This window comes from Mesoplodon bidens (genome assembly GCF_964165515.1).
Source record: "Mesoplodon bidens genome assembly, contig: HAP1_SCAFFOLD_1326, whole genome shotgun sequence".
NCBI lineage: Eukaryota > Metazoa > Chordata > Mammalia > Artiodactyla > Ziphiidae > Mesoplodon > Mesoplodon bidens.
This window is the reverse complement of record NW_027672584.1, coordinates 1-19,408: the sequence shown is the minus strand read 5'-3', so window position 1 is coordinate 19,408 and position 19,408 is coordinate 1. Positions and strand designations below refer to the sequence as shown.

Genomic DNA, 19,408 nt, shown 5'->3' with positions numbered 1-19,408 from the left:
TGCGCCCGCCCCGCGGATCTGCGCCCGCCCCGCCCGCAGCGCCCGGGGCCCCGGCTGTGAGCAACCCTTGGGGCCGAGACAGGATTCTCCCAGTGTACGTGGGTCCGCTCTGCGCACGGAGAGCCGTCTTTGGTGCCTGCTGGCCGGTAGGGACTGTTTGCCAGGAGGTGCGCGGTGTCCTAGCCTCCCTGTCCGCCCCTCCCGATTTTCCCGAGGGCGGCAGCCACCTTGTTCCGGGATTTTCCAGCAACCCAGCCTCTGTATCCTCGCTGTCTTCCCCACCACCGGCCCCCGCGCTGTTGTCTTCAGGTTCCCCCTTTCCGGAGCCCGTGTGCAACCCTAGTCTCGCGCTCCCGTCGCAGGCATGGCTGGATCCTGGGAGTTGTGTGCAGAGAGCGGCGGTGGATGTGACCTTCACCACCAATCCTCCGACTCCCTCTTCCCCCACCATTTCCTGTCCTGGTCCCCACGATGGTCCTTAGGCAGCGCTTCTCTAACGTTTCTCCGTAAGAGCACCGCGACCAACTCAGGCCTCTGCCTCCCATCCTTCCTTCTTTTCTGCACTACTGAATGGATGGATGGGCACACTTGTCCCTGTGCTCCTGGCCTAAACTTGGCAGGGGATTTCCTGACCCTAGCCAGTCCACCCTGCACCAGGATGGAGGTTCCCAAAGGATGAGATCCCACCCCGTGGAAGGGATCATTGTAAGTGATGGGCAGACCTGGCATTAAAGAGCAAAGCATGAAAAGTGGTTATTTCCCTTTCAGTATTCAGCAGTGGGAAGGGCACTGAGCAGGCAGTCACATCCCTCTGCATAGCTCTGTGACCTCTCTGGACTTTAGTCTCCCATCTCTGCAGCCAGAAGCACAACTAGACTGTCTGAAAGGACACTTCCAGCTCTGAATAATGATAGGCAGGACTCAGCCTTCAGTGACCTCCTAATCGGCCACCTTTGGCAAGGAGGTGAGACAGCCTTGCTCTAGCTTCAGACCTCTGAATATGATCTGTGTGCCCTTAGGCAGGTTGCTGAAACTCTGGGTAGCTGGCGCAATCATTCCCGCCCCTGCAGGTTCACTGTGTTACTGGTTCAATATAGATCAAGTGATAGGAAGGGTGGGCATTGATTTTGTGTTTCTCCAAATGGTGTGGCAGCATTTTATCCTAGGGGGGCTATTGCAGGGCATCCGCACTCCCCCTGCCAGTGGATCAGTAAACTTGCAATCAAACCTGAACCTCCAGCCTGGAGTCATGCTTGCAACACCATGAGCCTTTCCCCAAGAGCTTGTTGGAATTCAGCAAGATTGTGTCCCAGTAAAGTCACTGTGAACAGAAGCATCCTAGTAGACAGAGTTTATTAAGCCCTAGTGAGGAGCTAGGCCACTCTCAATACCACACAGGGATATCATCTCCTTTTTATAGGACATGGAGACTTAGAGAGGTCGAGCGACTCATTTAGGATACGCGGCTGGTAAGTGCCACTGTGGTCTGTGAACCAAGACTGCCTGACACCAGCACCCATGCACCCAGCACAGGCTGGCTCCTGAAATCCCCTCTTCACACAGGACACCTGTGGGTGAGTGCGGTCCTGACACTTGGGCCACGTGACTCGTCTTTCTCTTTGACTTTCCATCAAATAGCAAATCCCTCCAGAAGTTGTCAGGAGGACCAGCTCTCGCCATTATTTACAGGTCACTCAGCGCCTCACTCCTTCCTAATAAATACCACCACCACGTTGTAAATGCAGAATCTGACACTACCCTGCACAGGCAGACATGAAGTCCTTCATGTGGAACCAGTTTCCAGGTACTCTGCCTCTTGTTGGGAAATGGCTGGGCATTACCTACAAATTCCTAGTCACTTTGCTGGTTTCCAGTAGCCAAGGGCTGGATTTTGAAGGCAGCGTTCAGCCTGACCTAAAGGAACTTCCAAAGATTCAGAGCCAACTCACCGCAGGGAGCTCTCAGGGGTAGCAGGTGGCCTCTCACTGGCACTGGGCCAGCCGAGACGGATGTTCCCCGTGGGGATGGTGGGAAGAGCTACTTCAGGTGTGGGTGATCCACACAGTGGGGCGTTTCAAAGTGTTTTCCGTGTTCAACATACTCCTTTGATGAACTCATGGTTTTTTTCTAATAATTGAAGTATGGCTGATTTACAATATTGTGTTAGTTTCAGGTGAACAAACATGTTTTTACTTTTTAAATTTTTCCTGTATTACTCTGATCCTCATACATTTATTCAAATTTACTGAATCAAAAATTGGGTTTTGTATTTTGTGTCCTTTGAAATTCTTCTTAGTAGTTCACTTAATTTTATTTTACCAAAGTTTAGGTTTGTGAAGTTAGAAAATAAAAACCACAGCTAGAAAATTCACACATCTTTCAGTGCAGGGAGTTTGAGACTTCCAGGTAGGGATTCAGGTAACTGGAGGTGTGATTCCAACTTCTTTCGAGTCTATGAAGCCTAAAATCTATGAGGACGTGAAGTTAGCCAGGGAAATCAGAGGATGGGAAATGAGGCATTGAGAAGTCACCGACCCTTGCCATGCCACGAACCCTTGCCATGAGAATGGAGGGGACCTTGTATCTGCTCAACACCCTTAGAGCATCTGGTCTAATGCTCTTCCATTTTACGGAAGATGAACCCAGTGAGGGAGTGTGGCTTGTCTTAGGCACTCAGTTTGTTAGGGACTCACATTTTGTTCCAGTACCCAAGTCTCTGCACTTCTCATCCAGTCTCCTACACCAGCCCTGGATGGCACAAAAGCCCTTATTCCCAATGCACAGAAAAAAGAGCCGAGTCGGAAGAGTGTCAACAACTTTTATTACAACTCACATATTTCATAGGAAAGGGAAGGTAGCAATCAAGTCAGAGTTGTATAAAAACACAGGTCGGCCCGTGGTCCTCCACTGACACCTGGGGCAGGCTCTCCGCGACATCAGGCACAGCAGCTGCACTTGTCCGAGGCCCCTTTGCAGACGCAGCCCTGGGCACACTTGGCGCAGCCCACGGGGCAGCAGGAGCAGCAGCCTGGGGAGGCAAGGGCAGCGTGCAGTCGGACCACGCGTTGTCCACAACCACCCTTCCCAACACCAGGCCTGGCCCCAGCCGCCCTCAGGCCCAGACCCTGAGTTTACGACGGTGTCCTCTGTCCTGAGAGAATTGCTCTCAGACACTAGGTTCAGGTCGCCTGCCCCATCTGTGCCCAGGACAGGGCACAGCGCCTTGGACAGACAGTGAGCAGGGCCTCTGGGGCAAGAGAAAGCCGGCCCCCAGCACCACCAGTGATGTGAGCCACGTCCTCAGGATCAAAGTGGAGGCAAACCCCTCACAGAGTAGCTCCCGCTCGGGATAGGGAGGCTCTGGGCTGCTTCGACAGGAAGGGGCTGCACCAGGTCCGAGAAGCCACACACGGTCGCTCGCTCATGTCCCTACAGTGCTTCAGTCCCTGGGAGGATTCAGAAGCGTGCCTCAGGAGGCAGGAGGACTAGTTCTAGTGACAGGTCTGAGGTCGTTGGTTGGTGACCCGTCTGGGCCTCAGTCTCCCTGTTCTCTAGTGCGCGCCTGGGTCTCGGTCATGTCGAAGGTGATTCCAGCTCTGATTGGGAATCCCTTCCTGGTGAGGGGGGTGCCGGGAAGTTTGGTCACTGTCCTGCTCCTGCCTGCTGAGCTCTGGGCTCCCTCCTCGCACTCAGCCCACACCCCGCATTGCCAGAGAAGGCCCCGCACACTCACTCTTCTTGCAGGAGGTGCATCTGCAGGCCTTGCAGGTGCAGGAGCCAGCGCAGCTGCAGGAGCCGCCTGCCAGGAAGGGAAAGGCCAGCAGTGAGCAGGGAGAGGGATGCAGGAGCTACAGCAGACGGTCAGCAATGCCTCCCTGAGCCCTCCTCCTCCGTCAGGACCCAGTCCTGGGAGCTCGTGTCCACTCAGGCGGATAGAGAAGCCCCAGCTCGTCTCTTCTGGTCCAAGGAGAGTAGGTCCCCTCCTGATGGGACTCCACAGGGAAGGTCCCAGGCTCCAGACCCAGCCCAGGCTGACTGGGGCTGGGGGCCAGGGCCCATGGCCTGAACCCCAAAGAGGCAGTGTCCCCTCCTCCCATCCAGTCCTGGCAGCTCCGAGGCCTCCTCCAAACACTGGGTCCCGGTCTAGCAATCCCCTGACCAGCTGGGTGACCTCAAGAAGGACAGCCTGGAGCCTCCGTGCCCTCAGTGTCAACAGAGAGGCAAAGGGAGACTGACATGCTCCCAGGGGCCTGGCTACCAAGAAAGCCCCGGACCCGTGACAGGAGTCCTCCTGAGCTCAAACTCAAAACCCTCCCTTGTCGTCCTGTGCCTGGGAAGGGGGCATCCTAAGGCTCAAAGCCAGGGCTCCCTTACCAGTGGGGCAGGAGCACTTGGGGTCCATCTGGAGGAGAAGTGAGGCCCGAGGTCCAAAGCAAGGGGCGAAGCGGCTGCACGGGTCCGGTGGGGGCCGTGTGGGAGCGAGGAGCCCGGGGGCTCAGTTATAGGCCGAGGAGGCGGCCCGGGCGCAGAGGCCCCGCCCCCGCCTTGCACGCGCCCCGCGGATCCGCGCCCGCGCCCGCGCCCGCGCCGTCCGCAGCGCCCTCAGCGCCCTGGGCCGGGCTGTGAGCAACAGGCGGGGCCGAGCGCACGACTCCACTTCGGTGCCGGCTGGAGCGGAGGAACCGGGTGCCGTGCGGTAAGCGGTGTCCCAGCCCCCTGGCCGCCCCTTCCCCATGTGCCCGACGGGAGCAGCCACCCTGTTGGCGGGTTGTGCAGGAATCCAGCTCCCGCGTCCTGCGGTCTTCCCCGCCCCGGGCCCCGCGCCGCCGGCCTGCGGGTCGCCGTTTCCTGCAGCCTGAGAACAGCCCCCGCCTCCCGCTCGTGTCCCTGGCTTGGCTGGAGCCGGGGAGCGGTGTCAGAGACGGCAGGCGGATGTGACCCTCAGCACCGTTTCGCCCAGCCCACGTGTCCCCAGGCGTTGCCAGCCCCGGTCCCCACCACGGTCCTTTGGAAGCATGTTTCCGGTACCGTCTCCTGGAACCGCAGCGCGCTGAACATTGCCTTCAGCCGCTAGTCGTCCTCACTTGTGTCTTCCTTTCCTGGAGGGATCCTGGCTCATTTCCGCGGGGGCTTCTTTGCCTCAACTTTCCAGGGGGGCTCCTCACTGTAGCCGGTCCACCCCACGCCAGGGTGGAGGTTCCCCAATCATGGGATGCTCCCCAGGGACGGCGTCATTGTAGGTGATAGGCAGACCTGGCGTTAAATAACAAAGCAGCGCGACAAGTGGATAGTTCCCTTTGAGTAGTCCCGACAGTTACTCACCGTGGAGTCCAGGCCAAGCCTTGTTCATCACTCTTGCTCTTTGAACTGTCACACCAACCGGGAAGGGAGATCCTAGTCAGGAGCCCGTTTCCCAAAGGCCAAACTACCTACAGTACAAGGAGGCTCCGGAGGCAGGCCCACGGTGCTGGGGAGTGGTGCCCTGCTTCTGTGCTTTTGTCGCTTCGCGGCTGAGAGAGGGAGTCAGTGAGAAAGCTCCCCTTTGGCCCAGAGCTGTGTCCTCAGCCCGTCTCTGCCATGTCCAGCTCAATCCTGGGGGCGACCAGAGTGACGGAATAGGAATGGATTTATGACTTTGTGGCTGCCTTCTGACTCTCTCCTTCAGTAGTGTTCAAGAGGTTTCTTTTGGCATAACATATTTCGGAAAATCGCTGAAAAGAAAATGGTAAGGAAATCCGGATGCAGGTGACAGCAGAAATGGCAGGATCCTTCTGTATGTGTTAGGAGGACGGCGACTGTGTGACTCACGGCTTTCTACCTGTAGTGTCAACGGCTCTTTGCGGGAAGGCCGGATAACCCTCTCAGGGGAACTGGTCCCAGGCTCACAGGGTTGATGAGGACGGCCCAGAGCACAGAGCTAAACACACCATCCTTGCTTGCGTGTCTGGAAGGAGGACAATGTCTCCTAGGCTAATGATAACAAATAAATAAAGAGATAAATAAGTGAATCGGTGATCCGATGGATTACTCACTGAGTGCCCGGTAGGTTCTGACCTTCTTTGCGTGTATTCAATTCTGTAGTCCCGAGAGCCAGACACTATCATTTTGCCCTTTAGAGCAGAGGAGACTGAGCCAGAGAGAGGTTATGTCACAGGGCTACATGTGACACAGATGGGACTGGCCCTCCTGCAGGCTGACTGCAGCCCCCCGCCCAACCGGACACCGTGTCATCCCATGAAAGGTGAGAACACGGAACACCTGGCACAGAGGCAGCGGTGGGAAAGCCCTGAGCTGGCAGTCAGAGCCCTCTGCACAGCTCTGTGACCTCTCTGGGCTTCAGCCTCCCACCTCTGCAGCCAGGAGCACAGCTGGACTGTCTCCGAAGACCCTTGCAGCCCTGAAAAAGGAGAGGCCGGATTCAGCCTCCAGTGATGTCATAACCGGCACCCTGTGGCCGGGAGGTGAGACAGCTGTAGTGTAGGCGTAGTCCTCTGAGTATAGGCTGTGTGCCCTTGGGTAAGTTGCTTAACCTCTCTGCAATTGGCACCCTCACTCCAGACCTTGCAGGTTCACTGAGTCTGTGCAAATGCTGTGGCGGTGCCTCGTTCCATGGGGCTTGTTGGAGAACATCCCCACGCCCTCTGGCACTGGATAAGCAAGGTTCCTATCCATCTGTGCCCTCACCATGAGCTTGCTTGCAAACCAGGGAGCCTTTCTCCAGGAGCTTGTTGGGAGCTCAAGGATTCTCTGTGCACAAATGTCAGTGTGGAGAGAGCGATCATAAAGGACACCGTTCGGGAAGCCCGAGCTAGGAGCCAGGCCACTATCTGGCTTATTCCCCCTCATTGAAATTAATCTTTTTTAGCGAAAGGAGGAAATGAAATCTCCGAGAGTATCAGTGACTTGCCAGGTCAGGAAGTGGCATGCTGGCTGTGAACCCGAGTGCCTGACACCAACACCCACGCACGCAGAACGGGCCGGCTCCTGAAATGCCCCCCTTCACACAGGGCACCTGTGGGCAATCTTGCTCCTGACTTCTGAGCCACGTGTCTCCTCTTTCTCTCCGAGTGCCCATCAACTAGGAGTTCCCTCCCCAGACCGCCAGGGGGCGCAACACCTGAACTATATTACCTGTTCCCTCAGCACACGCTTCTTGCTAATAAACAGCACCAGGCCCTCCGCACTGCAGCACCACCATCACTCTGCAGAGGAACACATGAGGTCCTTCTTCTGAAAGCAAGTCTCAGGGAAACAGCTGGGAAATTCCCACCAAATTCAAATCACTATCGGGGTGTCAAGTAGCCACGGGCTGCATTTGAGGGAAGGGAAGATGTCAGCCTGATCTAGGGAGGAACTTGCGAAGATTCAGAGCCAAGGCCCTGCAGGGAGCTGTCACGGGTGGCGAGTGTCCTGTCAGTAGCCCTGGGCAAGCCAAGACTGATGTTCCCTGTGGGGAGGCAGGGGGCAGAGCTGCTCCAGGCGTGTGTGGTCCGCACAGTGGGGCGTCTGTGAAGCGTTCCCAGGACTCGGGCACACCTTCAATGTAAGTGCAGCATATGAAAGCGTCCAGCTTTCAGAATTGCTCCTCCACGTATGAAGGTGATTTGACGTGTTGAAGGGAAAAATGGGTGTCACATATAGTGTCCTTTTCTATTTTATCTCAGCGATTCTTTTTACTGACCAGGGTTAAAACTGTGGCAGAAAATACAAATAGGTCTTTCCAGGGTGTTTTAGACGCCAGTCGCGTGTAGAAGTCAAACAAGAGGGGTGTGGGATTCCATCCCCTCTGGGTACTTTTCCAGGCTCTCATCACCGAGGACTGAGTTTGGCAGGGGCCCCCAGAGAAGGACAATGAGAAATGGACAACGTTCTCTGCAATCCCTACTCGTAAGGGGAATAGAGGGAGCGTGTCCTCTGTGTGTCCAGTGCCCTATGTCATCGGGCGAGGCTTTCATTTGGAGCTGAGAAACTGAAGCTCAACTTAACCTAAGGGGCTAAGACGCTCCGTGTGCGTGGGTTTTGGGGGGTGGGGGGGGTACTCTTTGGTCCAGAGCCGAGGTCTCTGCACGTCCAGTCCAGTTCCCCACGCCAGCCCTGATGGGCACGGCGTCTCTTTGTTCAAGACAGAAGAAGGAAGACAGAGCCAGAATAAAGTCAACAACTTTTATTACAACTCACATATTTCATAGAAAAAGGAATGTAGCGTCAGGTCCGCTTGTATGAAAAACGGTAAAATGCAGGTTTGTCCTGGTTGCCCTGTTGACACCTGGGGCAGGCTCTCCGCGACATCAGGCACAGCAGCTGCACTTGTCCGAGGCCCCTTTGCAGACGCAGCCCTGGGCACACTTGGCGCAGCCCACGGGGCAGCAGGAGCAGCAGCCTGGGGAGGCAAGGGCAGCGTGCAGTCGGACCACGCGTTGTCCGCAACCACCCTTCCCAACAGCAGGCCTGGCCCAGCCGCCCTCAGGCCCAGACCCTGAGTTTACGACGGTGTCCTCTGTCCTGAGAGAATTGCTCTCAGGCACTAGGTTCAGGTCGCCTGCCCCATCTGTGCCCAGGACAGGGCATAGCGCCTTGGAGAGACACTGAGCAGGGCCTCTGGGGACAAGACAAAGCCGGCCCCCAGCACCACCAGTGATGTGAGCCAAGTCCTCAGGATCAAAGTGGAGGCAAACCCCTCACAGAGCAGCTCCCGCTCGGGATAGGGAGGCTCTGGGCTGCTTCGACAGGAAGGGGCTGCACCAGGTCCGAGAAGCCACACAGGGTCACTCGTTCATGTCCCTACAGTGCTTCAGTCCCTGGGAGGATTCAGAAGCGTGACTCAGGAGGGAGGAGGACTAGTTCTAGTGACAGGTCTGAGGTTGTTGGTTGGTGACCCGTCTGGGCCTCAGTCTCCCTGTTCTCTAGTGCGCGCCTGGGTCTCGGTCATGTCGAAGGTGATTCCAGCTCTGATTGGGAATCCCTTCCTGGTGAGGGGGGTGCCGGGAAGTTTGGTCACTGTCCTGCTCCTGCCTGCTGAGCTCTGGGCTCCCTCCTTGCACTCAGCCCACACCCCGCATTGCCAGAGAAGGCCCCGCACACTCACTCTTCTTGCAGGAGGTGCATCTGCAGGCCTTGCAGGTGCAGGAGCCAGCGCAGCTGCAGGAGCCGCCTGCCAGGAAGGGAAAGGCCAGCAGTGAGCAGGGAGAGGGATGCAGGAGCTACAGCAGATGGTCAGCAATGCCTCCCTGAGCCCTCCTCCTCCGTCAGGACGCAGCCCTGGGAGCTCGTGTCCACTCAGGCAGATAGAGAAGCCCCAGCTCGTCTCTTCTGGTCCAAGGAGAGTAGGTCCCCTCCTGATGGGACTCCACAGGGAAGGTCCCAGGCTCCAGACCCAGCCCAGGCTGACTGGGGCTGGGGGCCAGGGCCCATGGCCTGAACCCCAAAGAGGCAGTGTCCCCTCCTCCCATCCAGTCCCGGCAAGTCCGAGGCCTCCTCCAAACCCTGGGTCTAGCAATTCCGTGACCTGCTGGGTGACCTCAACAAAGGCAGTCTTGAGCCTCTGTACTCCCCTTTCAAAAATAGAGGCTGGAAATCTCTGGCGATCTAGTGGTTAGGGGACAGCGCTCTCACTTCCTAGTGTCTGGGTTCCGTCCCTGGTCAGGGAACTAAGCTCCCACAAGCTGAGTGGTAACAGCCAAAAAACAAAACAAAAAATAGTTTAAAAAAATGCTGTCGCTGCCCTGGCTGGGAAGAAAGCACTGGGTGAACCGCGGCCGTCCACTTGTGCTCAAATTGAAACTTCTTCCTCATCTAACCCCAGGGACACTGTGTCCTGGGCTGAGAAGCGGGCATCCAAGGCCCAGAGCCAGGGGTTCCTTACCAGTGGGGCAGGAGCAGTTGGGGTCCATTTGGAGCCAAGGCGAGGCCGGGGGTCGAAAGCAAGCGGCCAAGAGGCCCGTGAGCTGGTGGGAGGCGTGTGGAGCCTAGGAGCCTGCTTGCAGTGTTTGTACCCAGAGGAGGCGGCCCGGGCGCAGAGGTCCCACCCCCTCCTTGCGCCCGCCCCGCGGATCTGCGCCCGCCCCGCCCGCAGCGCCCGGGGCCCCGGCTGTGAGCAACCCTTGGGGCCGAGACAGGATTCTCCCAGTGTACGTGGGTCCGCTCTGCGCACGGAGAGCCGTCTTTGGTGCCTGCTCGCCGGTAGGGACCGTTTGCCAGGAGGTGCGCGGTGTCCTAGCCTCCCTGTCCGCCCCTCCCGATTTTCCCGAGGGCGGCAGCCACCTTGTTCCGGGATTTTCCAGCAACCCAGCCTCTGTATCCTCGCTGTCTTCCCCACCACCGGCCCCCGCGCTGTTGTCTTCAGGTTCCCCCTTTCCGGAGCCCGTGTGCAACCCTAGTCTCGCGCTCCCGTCGCAGGCATGGCTGGATCCTGGGAGTTGTGTGCAGAGAGCGGCGGTGGATGTGACCTTCACCACCAATCCTCCGACTCCCTCTTCCCCCACCATTTCCTGTCCTGGTCCCCACGATGGTCCTTAGGCAGCGCTTCTCTAACGTTTCTCCATAAGAGCACCGCGACCAACTCAGGCCTCTGCCTCCCATCCTTCCTTCTTTTCTGCACTACTGAATGGATGGATGGGCACACTTGTCCCTGTGCTCCTGGCCTAAACTTGGCAGGGGATTTCCTGACCCTAGCCAGTCCACCCTGCACCAGGATGGAGGTTCCCAAAGGATGAGATCCCACCCCGTGGAAGGGATCATTGTAAGTGATGGGCAGACCTGGCATTAAAGAGCAAAGCATGAAAAGTGGTTATTTCCCTTTCAGTATTCAGCAGTGGGAAGGGCACTGAGCAGGCAGTCACATCCCTCTGCATAGCTCTGTGACCTCTCTGGACTTTAGTCTCCCATCTCTGCAGCCAGAAGCACAACTAGACTGTCTGAAAGGACACTTCCAGCTCTGAATAATGATAGGCAGGACTCAGCCTTCAGTGACCTCCTAATCGGCGACCTTTGGCAAGGAGGTGAGACAGCCTTGCTCTAGCTTCAGACCTCTGAATATGATCTGTGTGCCCTTAGGCAGGTTGCTGAAACTCTGGGTAGCTGGCGCAATCATTCCCGCCCCTGCAGGTTCACTGTGTTACTGTTTCAATATAGGTCAAGTGATAGGAAGGGTGGGCATTGATTTTGTGTTTCTCCAAATGGTGTGGCAGCATTTTATCCTAGGGGGGCTATTGCAGGGCATCCGCACTCCCCCTGCCAGTGGATCAGTAAACTTGCAATCAAACCTGAACCTCCAGCCTGGAGTCATGCTTGCAACACCATGAGCCTTTCCCCAAGAGCTTGTTGGAATTCAGCAAGATTGTGTCCCAGTAAAGTCACTGTGAACAGAAGCATCCTAGTAGACAGAGTTTATTAAGCCCTAGTGAGGAGCTAGGCCACTCTCAATACCACACAGGGATATCATCTCCTTTTTATAGGACATGGAGACTTAGAGAGGTCGAGCGACTCATTTAGGATACGCGGCTGGTAAGTGCCACTGTGGTCTGTGAACCAAGACTGCCTGACACCAGCACCCATGCACCCAGCACAGGCTGGCTCCTGAAATCCCCTCTTCACACAGGACACCTGTGGGTGAGTGCGGTCCTGACACTTGGGCCACGTGACTCGTCTTTCTCTTTGACTTTCCATCAAATAGCAAATCCCTCCAGAAGTTGTCAGGAGGACCAGCTCTCGCCATTATTTACAGGTCACTCAGCGCCTCACTCCTTCCTAATAAATACCACCACCACGTTGTAAATGCAGAATCTGACACTACCCTGCACAGGCAGACATGAAGTCCTTCATGTGGAACCAGTTTCCAGGTACTCTGCCTCTTGTTGGGAAATGGCTGGGCATTACCTACAAATTCCTAGTCACTTTGCTGGTTTCCAGTAGCCAAGGGCTGGATTTTGAAGGCAGCGTTCAGCCTGACCTAAAGGAACTTCCAAAGATTCAGAGCCAACTCACCGCAGGGAGCTCTCAGGGGTAGCAGGTGGCCTCTCACTGGCACTGGGCCAGCCGAGACGGATGTTCCCTGTGGGGATGGTGGGAAGAGCTACTTCAGGTGTGGGTGATCCACACAGTGGGGCGTTTGAAAGTGTTTTCCGTGTTCAACATACTCCTTTGATGAACTCATGGTTTTTTTCTAATAATTGAAGTATGGCTGATTTACAATATTGTGTTAGTTTCAGGTGAACAAACATGTTTTTACTTTTTAAATTTTTCCTGTATTACTCTGATCCTCATACATTTATTCAAATTTACTGAATCAAAAATTGGGTTTTGTATTTTGTGTCCTTTGAAATTCTTCTTAGTAGTTCACTTAATTTTATTTTACCAAAGTTTAGGTTTGTGAAGTTAGAAAATAAAAACCACAGCTAGAAAATTCACACATCTTTCAGTGCAGGGAGTTTGAGACTTCCAGGTAGGGATTCAGGTAACTGGAGGTGTGATTCCAACTTCTTTCGAGTCTATGAAGCCTAAAATCTATGAGGACGTGAAGTTAGCCAGGGAAATCAGAGGATGGGAAATGAGGCATTGAGAAGTCACCGACCCTTGCCATGCCACGAACCCTTGCCATGAGAATGGAGGGGACCTTGTATCTGCTCAACACCCTTAGAGCATCTGGTCTAATGCTCTTCCATTTTACGGAAGATGAACCCAGTGAGGGAGTGTGGCTTGTCTTAGGCACTCAGTTTGTGAGGGACTCACATTTTGTTCCAGTACCCAAGTCTCTGCACTTCTCATCCAGTCTCCTACACCAGCCCTGGATGGCACAAAAGCCCTTATTCCCAATGCACAGAAAAAAGAGCCGAGTCGGAAGAGTGTCAACAACTTTTATTACAACTCACATATTTCATAGGAAAGGGAAGGTAGCAATCAAGTCAGAGTTGTATAAAAACACAGGTCGGCCCGTGGTCCTCCACTGACACCTGGGGCAGGCTCTCCGCGACATCAGGCACAGCAGCTGCACTTGTCCGAGGCCCCTTTGCAGACGCAGCCCTGGGCACACTTGGCGCAGCCCACGGGGCAGCAGGAGCAGCAGCCTGGGGAGGCAAGGGCAGCGTGCAGTCGGACCACGCGTTGTCCACAACCACCCTTCCCAACACCAGGCCTGGCCCCAGCCGCCCTCAGGCCCAGACCCTGAGTTTACGACGGTGTCCTCTGTCCTGAGAGAATTGCTCTCAGACACTAGGTTCAGGTCGCCTGCCCCATCTGTGCCCAGGACAGGGCACAGCGCCTTGGACAGACAGTGAGCAGGGCCTCTGGGGCAAGAGAAAGCCGGCCCCCAGCACCACCAGTGATGTGAGCCACGTCCTCAGGATCAAAGTGGAGGCAAACCCCTCACAGAGTAGCTCCCGCTCGGGATAGGGAGGCTCTGGGCTGCTTCGACAGGAAGGGGCTGCACCAGGTCCGAGAAGCCACACACGGTCGCTCGCTCATGTCCCTACAGTGCTTCAGTCCCTGGGAGGATTCAGAAGCGTGCCTCAGGAGGCAGGAGGACTAGTTCTAGTGACAGGTCTGAGGTCGTTGGTTGGTGACCCGTCTGGGCCTCAGTCTCCCTGTTCTCTAGTGCGCGCCTGGGTCTCGGTCATGTCGAAGGTGATTCCAGCTCTGATTGGGAATCCCTTCCTGGTGAGGGGGGTGCCGGGAAGTTTGGTCACTGTCCTGCTCCTGCCTGCTGAGCTCTGGGCTCCCTCCTCGCACTCAGCCCACACCCCGCATTGCCAGAGAAGGCCCCGCACACTCACTCTTCTTGCAGGAGGTGCATCTGCAGGCCTTGCAGGTGCAGGAGCCAGCGCAGCTGCAGGAGCCGCCTGCCAGGAAGGGAAAGGCCAGCAGTGAGCAGGGAGAGGGATGCAGGAGCTACAGCAGACGGTCAGCAATGCCTCCCTGAGCCCTCCTCCTCCGTCAGGACCCAGTCCTGGGAGCTCGTGTCCACTCAGGCGGATAGAGAAGCCCCAGCTCGTCTCTTCTGGTCCAAGGAGAGTAGGTCCCCTCCTGATGGGACTCCACAGGGAAGGTCCCAGGCTCCAGACCCAGCCCAGGCTGACTGGGGCTGGGGGCCAGGGCCCATGGCCTGAACCCCAAAGAGGCAGTGTCCCCTCCTCCCATCCAGTCCTGGCAGCTCCGAGGCCTCCTCCAAACACTGGGTCCCGGTCTAGCAATCCCCTGACCAGCTGGGTGACCTCAAGAAGGACAGCCTGGAGCCTCCGTGCCCTCAGTGTCAACAGAGAGGCAAAGGGAGACTGACATGCTCCCAGGGGCCTGGCTACCAAGAAAGCCCCGGACCCGTGACAGGAGTCCTCCTGAGCTCAAACTCAAAACCCTCCCTTGTCGTCCTGTGCCTGGGAAGGGGGCATCCTAAGGCTCAAAGCCAGGGCTCCCTTACCAGTGGGGCAGGAGCACTTGGGGTCCATCTGGAGGAGAAGTGAGGCCCGAGGTCCAAAGCAAGGGGCGAAGCGGCTGCACGGGTCCGGTGGGGGCCGTGTGGGAGCGAGGAGCCCGGGGGCTCAGTTATAGGCCGAGGAGGCGGCCCGGGCGCAGAGGCCCCGCCCCCGCCTTGCACGCGCCCCGCGGATCCGCGCCCGCGCCCGCGCCCGCGCCGTCCGCAGCGCCCTCAGCGCCCTGGGCCGGGCTGTGAGCAACAGGCGGGGCCGAGCGCACGACTCCACTTCGGTGCCGGCTGGAGCGGAGGAACCGGGTGCCGTGCGGTAAGCGGTGTCCCAGCCCCCTGGCCGCCCCTTCCCCATGTGCCCGACGGGAGCAGCCACCCTGTTGGCGGGTTGTGCAGGAATCCAGCTCCCGCGTCCTGCGGTCTTCCCCGCCCCGGGCCCCGCGCCGCCGGCCTGCGGGTCGCCGTTTCCTGCAGCCTGAGAACAGCCCCCGCCTCCCGCTCGTGTCCCTGGCTTGGCTGGAGCCGGGGAGCGGTGTCAGAGACGGCAGGCGGATGTGACCCTCAGCACCGTTTCGCCCAGCCCACGTGTCCCCAGGCGTTGCCAGCCCCGGTCCCCACCACGGTCCTTTGGAAGCATGTTTCCGGTACCGTCTCCTGGAACCGCAGCGCGCTGAACATTGCCTTCAGCCGCTAGTCGTCCTCACTTGTGTCTTCCTTTCCTGGAGGGATCCTGGCTCATTTCCGCGGGGGCTTCTTTGCCTCAACTTTCCAGGGGGGCTCCTCACTGTAGCCGGTCCACCCCACGCCAGGGTGGAGGTTCCCCAATCATGGGATGCTCCCCAGGGACGGCGTCATTGTAGGTGATAGGCAGACCTGGCGTTAAATAACAAAGCAGCGCGACAAGTGGATAGTTCCCTTTGAGTAGTCCCGACAGTTACTCACCGTGGAGTCCAGGCCAAGCCTTGTTCATCACTCTTGCTCTTTGAACTGTCACACCAACCGGGAAGGGAGATCCTAGTCAGGAGCCCGTTTCCCAAAGGCCAAACTACCTACAGTACAAGGAGGCTCCGGAGGCAGGCCCACGGTGCTGGGGAGTGGTGCCCTGCTTCTGTGCTTTTGTCGCTTCGCGGCTGAGAGAGGGAGTCAGTGAGAAAGCTCCCCTTTGGCCCAGAGCTGTGTCCTCAGCCCGTCTCTGCCATGTCCAGCTCAATCCTGGGGGCGACCAGAGTGACGGAATAGGAATGGATTTATGACTTTGTGGCTGCCTTCTGACTCTCTCCTTCAGTAGTGTTCAAGAGGTTTCTTTTGGCATAACATATTTCGGAAAATCGCTGAAAAGAAAATGGTAAGGAAATCCGGATGCAGGTGACAGCAGAAATGGCAGGATCCTTCTGTATGTGTTAGGAGGACGGCGACTGTGTGACTCACGGCTTTCTACCTGTAGTGTCAACGGCTCTTTGCGGGAAGGCCGGATAACCCTCTCAGGGGAACTGGTCCCAGGCTCACAGGGTTGATGAGGACGGCCCAGAGCACAGAGCTAAACACACCATCCTTGCTTGCGTGTCTGGAAGGAGGACAATGTCTCCTAGGCTAATGATAACAAATAAATAAAGAGATAAATAAGTGAATCGGTGATCCGATGGATTACTCACTGAGTGCCCGGTAGGTTCTGACCTTCTTTGCGTGTATTCAATTCTGTAGTCCCGAGAGCCAGACACTATCATTTTGCCCTTTAGAGCAGAGGAGACTGAGCCAGAGAGAGGTTATGTCACAGGGCTACATGTGACACAGATGGGACTGGCCCTCCTGCAGGCTGACTGCAGCCCCCCGCCCAACCGGACACCGTGTCATCCCATGAAAGGTGAGAACACGGAACACCTGGCACAGAGGCAGCGGTGGGAAAGCCCTGAGCTGGCAGTCAGAGCCCTCTGCACAGCTCTGTGACCTCTCTGGGCTTCAGCCTCCCACCTCTGCAGCCAGGAGCACAGCTGGACTGTCTCCGAAGACCCTTGCAGCCCTGAAAAAGGAGAGGCCGGATTCAGCCTCCAGTGATGTCATAACCGGCACCCTGTGGCCGGGAGGTGAGACAGCTGTAGTGTAGGCGTAGTCCTCTGAGTATAGGCTGTGTGCCCTTGGGTAAGTTGCTTAACCTCTCTGCAATTGGCACCCTCACTCCAGACCTTGCAGGTTCACTGAGTCTGTGCAAATGCTGTGGCGGTGCCTCGTTCCATGGGGCTTGTTGGAGAACATCCCCACGCCCTCTGGCACTGGATAAGCAAGGTTCCTATCCATCTGTGCCCTCACCATGAGCTTGCTTGCAAACCAGGGAGCCTTTCTCCAGGAGCTTGTTGGGAGCTCAAGGATTCTCTGTGCACAAATGTCAGTGTGGAGAGAGCGATCATAAAGGACACCGTTCGGGAAGCCCGAGCTAGGAGCCAGGCCACTATCTGGCTTATTCCCCCTCATTGAAATTAATCTTTTTTAGCGAAAGGAGGAAATGAAATCTCCGAGAGTATCAGTGACTTGCCAGGTCAGGAAGTGGCATGCTGGCTGTGAACCCGAGTGCCTGACACCAACACCCACGCACGCAGAACGGGCCGGCTCCTGAAATGCCCCCCTTCACACAGGGCACCTGTGGGCAATCTTGCTCCTGACTTCTGAGCCACGTGTCTCCTCTTTCTCTCCGAGTGCCCATCAACTAGGAGTTCCCTCCCCAGACCGCCAGGGGGCGCAACACCTGAACTATATTACCTGTTCCCTCAGCACACGCTTCTTGCTAATAAACAGCACCAGGCCCTCCGCACTGCAGCACCACCATCACTCTGCAGAGGAACACATGAGGTCCTTCTTCTGAAAGCAAGTCTCAGGGAAACAGCTGGGAAATTCCCACCAAATTCAAATCACTATCGGGGTGTCAAGTAGCCACGGGCTGCATTTGAGGGAAGGGAAGATGTCAGCCTGATCTAGGGAGGAACTTGCGAAGATTCAGAGCCAAGGCCCTGCAGGGAGCTGTCACGGGTGGCGAGTGTCCTGTCAGTAGCCCTGGGCAAGCCAAGACTGATGTTCCCTGTGGGGAGGCAGGGGGCAGAGCTGCTCCAGGCGTGTGTGGTCCGCACAGTGGGGCGTCTGTGAAGCGTTCCCAGGACTCGGGCACACCTTCAATGTAAGTGCAGCATATGAAAGCGTCCAGCTTTCAGAATTGCTCCTCCACGTATGAAGGTGATTTGACGTGTTGAAGGGAAAAATGGGTGTCACATATAGTGTCCTTTTCTATTTTATCTCAGCGATTCTTTTTACTGACCAGGGTTAAAACTGTGGCAGAAAATACAAATAGGTCTTTCCAGGGTGTTTTAGACGCCAGTCGCGTGTAGAAGTCAAACAAGAGGGGTGTGGGATTCCATCCCCTCTGGGTACTTTTCCAGGCTCTCATCACCGAGGACTGAGTTTGGCAGGGGCCCCCAGAGAAGGACAATGAGAAATGGACAACGTTCTCTGCAATCCCTACTCGTAAGGGGAATAGAGGGAGCGTGTCCTCTGTGTGTCCAGTGCCCTATGTCATCGGGCGAGGCTTTCATTTGGAGCTGAGAAACTGAAGCTCAACTTAACCTAAGGGGCTAAGACGCTCCGTGTGCGTGGGTTTTGGGGGGTGGGGGGGGTACTCTTTGGTCCAGAGCCGAGGTCTCTGCACGTCCAGTCCAGTTCCCCACGCCAGCCCTGATGGGCACGGCGTCTCTTTGTTCAAGACAGAAGAAGGAAGACAGAGCCAGAATAAAGTCAACAACTTTTATTACAACTCACATATTTCATAGAAAAAGGAATGTAGCGTCAGGTCCGCTTGTATGAAAAACGGTAAAATGCAGGTTTGTCCTGGTTGCCCTGTTGACACCTGGGGCAGGCTCTCCGCGACATCAGGCACAGCAGCTGCACTTGTCCGAGGCCCCTTTGCAGACGCAGCCCTGGGCACACTTGGCGCAGCCCACGGGGCAGCAGGAGCAGCAGCCTGGGGAGGCAAGGGCAGCGTGCAGTCGGACCACGCGTTGTCCGCAACCACCCTTCCCAACAGCAGGCCTGGCCCAGCCGCCCTCAGGCCCAGACCCTGAGTTTACGACGGTGTCCTCTGTCCTGAGAGAATTGCTCTCAGGCACTAGGTTCAGGTCGCCTGCCCCATCTGTGCCCAGGACAGGGCATAGCGCCTTGGAGAGACACTGAGCAGGGCCTCTGGGGACAAGACAAAGCCGGCCCCCAGCACCACCAGTGATGTGAGCCAAGTCCTCAGGATCAAAGTGGAGGCAAACCCCTCACAGAGCAGCTCCCGCTCGGGATAGGGAGGCTCTGGGCTGCTTCGACAGGAAGGGGCTGCACCAGGTCCGAGAAGCCACACAGGGTCACTCGTTCATGTCCCTACAGTGCTTCAGTCCCTGGGAGGATTCAGAAGCGTGACTCAGGAGGGAGGAGGACTAGTTCTAGTGACAGGTCTGAGGTTGTTGGTTGGTGACCCGTCTGGGCCTCAGTCTCCCTGTTCTCTAGTGCGCGCCTGGGTCTCGGTCATGTCGAAGGTGATTCCAGCTCTGATTGGGAATCCCTTCCTGGTGAGGGGGGTGCCGGGAAGTTTGGTCACTGTCCTGCTCCTGCCTGCTGAGCTCTGGGCTCCCTCCTTGCACTCAGCCCACACCCCGCATTGCCAGAGAAGGCCCCGCACACTCACTCTTCTTGCAGGAGGTGCATCTGCAGGCCTTGCAGGTGCAGGAGCCAGCGCAGCTGCAGGAGCCGCCTGCCAGGAAGGGAAAGGCCAGCAGTGAGCAGGGAGAGGGATGCAGGAGCTACAGCAGATGGTCAGCAATGCCTCCCTGAGCCCTCCTCCTCCGTCAGGACGCAGCCCTGGGAGCTCGTGTCCACTCAGGCAGATAGAGAAGCCCCAGCTCGTCTCTTCTGGTCCAAGGAGAGTAGGTCCCCTCCTGATGGGACTCCACAGGGAAGGTCCCAGGCTCCAGACCC

At 57.0% G+C, this 19,408-nt stretch overlaps 3 protein-coding genes across 3 annotated transcripts; all 3 read right to left on the bottom strand.

Annotated features, from left to right (window-relative positions):
- Nucleotides 1–2,814: 2,814 nt before the first annotated feature.
- LOC308609956 (metallothionein-1E-like) lies at nt 2,815–4,513 on the bottom strand. The gene is made up of 3 exons (XM_081259224.1): nt 4,375–4,513; nt 3,734–3,799; nt 2,815–3,028 (listed from the first exon to the last, which is right to left on the bottom strand). The coding sequence occupies exons 1-3, from the start codon at nt 4,400–4,402 to the stop codon at nt 2,937–2,939; spliced, it is 186 nt and encodes a 61-aa protein (XP_081115350.1). The 5' UTR covers nt 4,403–4,513; the 3' UTR covers nt 2,815–2,936.
- Nucleotides 4,514–8,134: 3,621 nt separating this feature from the next.
- Nucleotides 8,135–10,003, bottom strand: LOC308609954 (metallothionein-1E). Its single transcript, XM_081259222.1, has 3 exons — nt 9,863–10,003; nt 9,086–9,151; nt 8,135–8,380 (listed from the first exon to the last, which is right to left on the bottom strand). The coding sequence occupies exons 1-3, from the start codon at nt 9,888–9,890 to the stop codon at nt 8,289–8,291; spliced, it is 186 nt and encodes a 61-aa protein (XP_081115348.1). The 5' UTR covers nt 9,891–10,003; the 3' UTR covers nt 8,135–8,288.
- Nucleotides 10,004–12,847: 2,844 nt separating this feature from the next.
- Nucleotides 12,848–14,546, bottom strand: LOC308609955 (metallothionein-1E-like). The gene is made up of 3 exons (XM_081259223.1): nt 14,408–14,546; nt 13,767–13,832; nt 12,848–13,061 (listed from the first exon to the last, which is right to left on the bottom strand). The coding sequence occupies exons 1-3, from the start codon at nt 14,433–14,435 to the stop codon at nt 12,970–12,972; spliced, it is 186 nt and encodes a 61-aa protein (XP_081115349.1). The 5' UTR covers nt 14,436–14,546; the 3' UTR covers nt 12,848–12,969.
- Nucleotides 14,547–19,408: the final 4,862 nt, after the last annotated feature.

Coding starts and splice junctions, on each gene's coding strand:
- LOC308609955 (XM_081259223.1), bottom strand. CDS start 14,435: ATGGACCCCAAGTGCTCCTGCCCCACTG. Junction 13,833..14,407: donor CAAGTGCTCCTGCCCCACTG/GTAAGGGAGCCC, acceptor CCTTCCTGGCAG/GCGGCTCCTGCAGCTGCGCT. Junction 13,062..13,766: donor ATGCACCTCCTGCAAGAAGA/GTGAGTGTGCGG, acceptor TTGCCTCCCCAG/GCTGCTGCTCCTGCTGCCCC.
- LOC308609956 (XM_081259224.1), bottom strand. CDS start 4,402: ATGGACCCCAAGTGCTCCTGCCCCACTG. Junction 3,800..4,374: donor CAAGTGCTCCTGCCCCACTG/GTAAGGGAGCCC, acceptor CCTTCCTGGCAG/GCGGCTCCTGCAGCTGCGCT. Junction 3,029..3,733: donor ATGCACCTCCTGCAAGAAGA/GTGAGTGTGCGG, acceptor TTGCCTCCCCAG/GCTGCTGCTCCTGCTGCCCC.
- LOC308609954 (XM_081259222.1), bottom strand. CDS start 9,890: ATGGACCCCAACTGCTCCTGCCCCACTG. Junction 9,152..9,862: donor CAACTGCTCCTGCCCCACTG/GTAAGGAACCCC, acceptor CCTTCCTGGCAG/GCGGCTCCTGCAGCTGCGCT. Junction 8,381..9,085: donor ATGCACCTCCTGCAAGAAGA/GTGAGTGTGCGG, acceptor TTGCCTCCCCAG/GCTGCTGCTCCTGCTGCCCC.